Here is a 4,085-nt window from a genome sequence, read left to right as displayed (position 1 = left end):
GGGGGGGGGGGGGGGGAGCATTTGTCCCTAAAGACAGACCAACTGGAGGCAACAACAGCCTCTAAGTTCTGGCAAAAACAGCTTTTCTGATTCAGAGAGACTCAAAAAATACATATTTTTTGGACCAAAGAGAGGAAAAGCATACCCAGTTTCTGGAAGAGAGTCTGTCCCTCAAAGATGCGCTGGTACATCAGGCCCATCTCGGCGGCGCCCTCAGGGATCAGCTGGTTCCCCTGAGACTTGAACTGGTTCTGTTGTTAGGAGACATGAAAAGAACGGCGGTTACGAGGGGCTCCGGTTTCCTCCTGCCTGCAGGGTGTTGTTGAACATGCAAACAATGACCCCCATCCCTTCCTAGCCGATGGGTGTTGGCTGAATGAAAGATTCATGTCCTCACCTCCAGGTACATGCAGGCGCCGTAGGACTCATTCACAATTATGTTCTTGTGTTTGAAAGCAGGAAGCTGGAAAACCAAAAATATTATGCAACAACTGAAAACATGTAAAAATGCAATGATGTTGGTTTGAAATAAGTCAAATGGGATGATCTCACCTGACCCCTGGGGTTGATCTCCAGGACCTGCTTGGATTTGTGCTCCCCTTTCTCAAAGGACAGCAGCTTCTGGTTGTATCCCTGCAGGTTCTTCTCCTCCAGAGCGATCTGCACCCTCCAGCAGGGGGGAGAGCCGGAGCCCCACAGCAGAGTCATGTCCTTGGCCATGGTCGCAGGGTGAGGAAGTTCAGCTGGAGGAGGGAGTGAGCGCAGACAGCTTCACACGTCTGCTTTTATAACAAACTCAGCCCGCTGCATCCGGATTGGAGGAATGAAAAGACGGCCCCTTTTTTTCTCTTTTTTATCATTAATCAATTAAAATTCTGCACATCAATCAAAACAGACAATGAGGTCCAAACCGCTTTACCCAAACCTTCTACCAGTTAAAGCTCTTTTAAGAAAAAGTTGTTAAAGTTGAAACTCATGATGACTCTGCACTTTTCATTCACCTCCACACAGCATAAGAGAATTCCTGCACAGCAGTTAGAAGTGAACAACCCAGACCAGTTTTTAATGATAACAAGGTTCAGCAGGTCCTGTGAACAGAGTGAACAGCTGTCAGTGTCTGTGCTGGCAGAAGGAAGACGTCTATCAAAAGAGAGATGTGGTTCTCATCTTTGCAGGGATCTGATGGACATTCCTGTGAGATAAAACAAACTGTGAGGGCGTCTTCCTGAGTCTGTCAGTGAGACTAACTCCGAGTTTCCTCAGACTGCCGGGAGTTTGCACGGGAAGATCACATTTCTGTTTGCAGAGCAGAGAAAACAACCCTTCATACCTGCTCTTTGTGCTATTTTAAAACTCCATTAGCTCATTTTTTAACCATAACTTCAGTTACGTAACATCTTGCTCTGGCTGGCCTTTGCCAGCTGTAAAATAATTGCACCATCTTCTGTTGATAAAGGTTGAAATGTTATCTATTACACACACAGACCTTTATCTGTCGCCACGGGTTATTACAATTTAGATCTTTTTTTTTTCAAAAGTTCATTTAAGTTACTTTAAGTTGGGATGGATCTGCACTGACGGCAGCCGTTTTGATCTGACTTCCAGCAGCTGCACCTTCAACAATCAATGTTAAACCAAACAAACAGCGCAGAGTTGTAAAGTTTTGATTTATGCAAAGTCATGACAACATGACATTTGAGAAGCCTGCACAGTGCAGTCAAATGGGTTTCAGGTTCAGCCAGTCAAATGATACAAGTCAAGTAAGCAAAGGCCCCGCCCCTCTTTACTGCAGCTGGTTGGTAGTATCAACACACACAACATTCACCGTGATCTTCAGCCTCAGCTTATCTGTGTCTCCAGCAGCAGTAAACGTGAGCACTTCCTCATTGCAGTCATCCCTACATGACCCTGACAGACTTCCAGCGGCAGAATTTTGGCACCCATCACTGCCCTGATGGTTTTGTGCAAACGTACCTGGAATCGCTTAACAGTGAAGCGAGGTGGAGGGAGGTTTAAATGAACCTGGAGGAGGAAAGGCTGGATTTATTTCAAATAAAAGTAAATGCATGTGTAAAGCATGTATGAGCTGCTAAAATAAACTGAAGGAAGTTTGAGATGATGACCTACCTGAAATCCTGGAGGAAGAATTAAGCTGAAGGTCTTTTCATTTCCCTGTAGCAAACAACTAGACCTCAGTTGTCAAAGTCAAGGCCCATCGGCCTGGTCCGCTTTTGGACTTAGGCTAATGTTTACCCGCTAGCTGCTTTGGCTAATTAAAGTTTTTTTTTTCAGTTTTTTGGGCTACTTTGGAGTTAAGCTAATATTTCAGCTCTCCGCTAGCCATTTAGGCTAATTTAGGCTTTATTCAGCTTAGGATGTTTAGCTTTCAGCTTCATGGTTGCTGTTTTGGCTAACCTAAGACTTTTTTTAGGCTAATTCGGCATTTTAGCTGGCTATGAGTTTCAGCATTTTCAGCTACCAGGTTTAGTGGTTTCAGCCATCAGCTTCAGTGATTTCACCTATCAACTTCAGCGTTTTCAGCTATCAGCTGTCAGCTTCAGTGATTTAAGCTATTAACTTCAGTGTTTTCAGCTATCAACATTGGCGTTTTCAACTATCACCTTCAGCGTTTTCAGCTATCAGCTTCAGTGATTTAAGCTATTAAGTTCAGTGATTTCAGCCATCAGCCTCAGCATTTTCAGCTGATAACTTCAGTGATTTCAGCTAACAGCTTCAGTGATTTAAGCTATTAACTTCAGTGATTTTTAGCCATCACCTTCAGCGTTTTCAGTCATCAACTTCAACGTTTTTAACATTCTGGTCCCTTGTGTGATTGAGTTTGACACTCCTGATCTAGACCTACTTTTAAATTAACACAGTCAAGAACAGTCCTAGAAATAAACAGATTCTTGTTTTATGATTTCACAGCCATTATCTGCAAGTTTCTAGAAACTTCTCTGAAAATGTGTCTCCTAAAGCTGAAGTGTGTTTTAGTGAAGCTGACACGAGCGCCGTGGTTTTCAATGGGAGACAAAAGATCTTTCAGGCAGATTATCTGAAGGTTGTTTGTGCATTTTTTTTACTAATCGTTTCAGGTTTTCTCTGAAAAACCTGCTTGGAGATGCTGCATTCCTGATGCAGTTTGAATTCTTTCAGTTTATTGGGGATAAGATAAAGCTGCTTCACTCCTTTGGGTGCCTTTAAGTGAGGGGGGGACATGATGTGGCTGGATGCTACCTGTGAGGCATGGGGGGGGTATTGCAGTGACTCAGCTCAACAGCAGCAGCTGAGATTCCTCCCTCTGAGGTGGAATTGATTCTCCCACTTTTTGAGAGAATTTGATGCTGGTGAAGATTCATTCTACTCCCGCACTTACACCCCCTCTAGAGCTTAAACTCCAAATATATATAAAGACATTTTTACTCATCCTATTTCTTCACACAACAGTCCTGTTTTTTGTGTTTGTCACTCTGGTAAAGTTAACAATCCTCCATAAAATACCAACAGGCTGTCAGACAGTAAGTATCTTTCTTTATGTGGCACTTTTCACAGAGAGCGACTCACAAACTTTAAAACTGTAACTTTTTAACATAATTATAAACTAGATATATAGCATTACCTGTGATAATGCTAGTGTGAATGCTGTAAGCTGAATTTGGCTGCTACAGATGCTAGTGCTGATAGCTAAAGATGCTGATAGCCAGCTAAAATATTAGCTAAATGCCAAGTTAGCCTAAAAAACAAACAAAAAAAAAAAATAGCTAAACTTTAAATTTACTAAAAAACTGAAAAAAGCCTAAATTAGCCAAAAGACCTAGTGTGTAAATATTAGCCAAATTCCAAAACAGCCCCCCCACCCCCCACCCCCCAAAGAATTGCCAAAATTAGCCAAAACAGCTAGCATGTAGCTGAAATATTTGCTGAACTCCAAAATAACCAAAAAAATCTTAGTAAATGCCAAAATAGTCAAAAATCTGGCAGATTGCCAATTTTTGTAACTTTAAAAACAGTAACTTTTTAACATAATTATGAATAATAAAAATGCAGGAATGTTATTCCAAAATAAATCAACTTAAACCTTAAAT

General features: G+C 41.8%; 1 protein-coding gene across 1 annotated transcript in view; it reads right to left on the bottom strand.

The window, feature by feature from the left end:
* Window positions 1-912, bottom strand: part of LOC112136306 (glutathione S-transferase A) — a gene marked incomplete at its 5' end in the record, with an annotated part of 2,248 nt that extends 1,336 nt beyond the window's left edge. The window contains 3 exon segments of the mRNA XM_024257922.1: window positions 146-251; window positions 398-463; window positions 553-912. Of these exon segments, the coding sequence (XP_024113690.1) occupies window positions 146-251; window positions 398-463; window positions 553-720 (340 nt within the window).
* Between the last annotated feature and the right edge of the window lie 3,173 nt (window positions 913-4,085).

Source organism: Oryzias melastigma, linkage group LG11, assembly GCF_002922805.2.
Source record: "Oryzias melastigma strain HK-1 linkage group LG11, ASM292280v2, whole genome shotgun sequence".
Taxonomy (NCBI): Eukaryota; Metazoa; Chordata; class Actinopteri; order Beloniformes; family Adrianichthyidae; genus Oryzias; species Oryzias melastigma.
The sequence above is the reverse complement of the archived record's forward strand: the minus strand, read 5'-3'. Positions and strand labels throughout refer to the sequence as shown.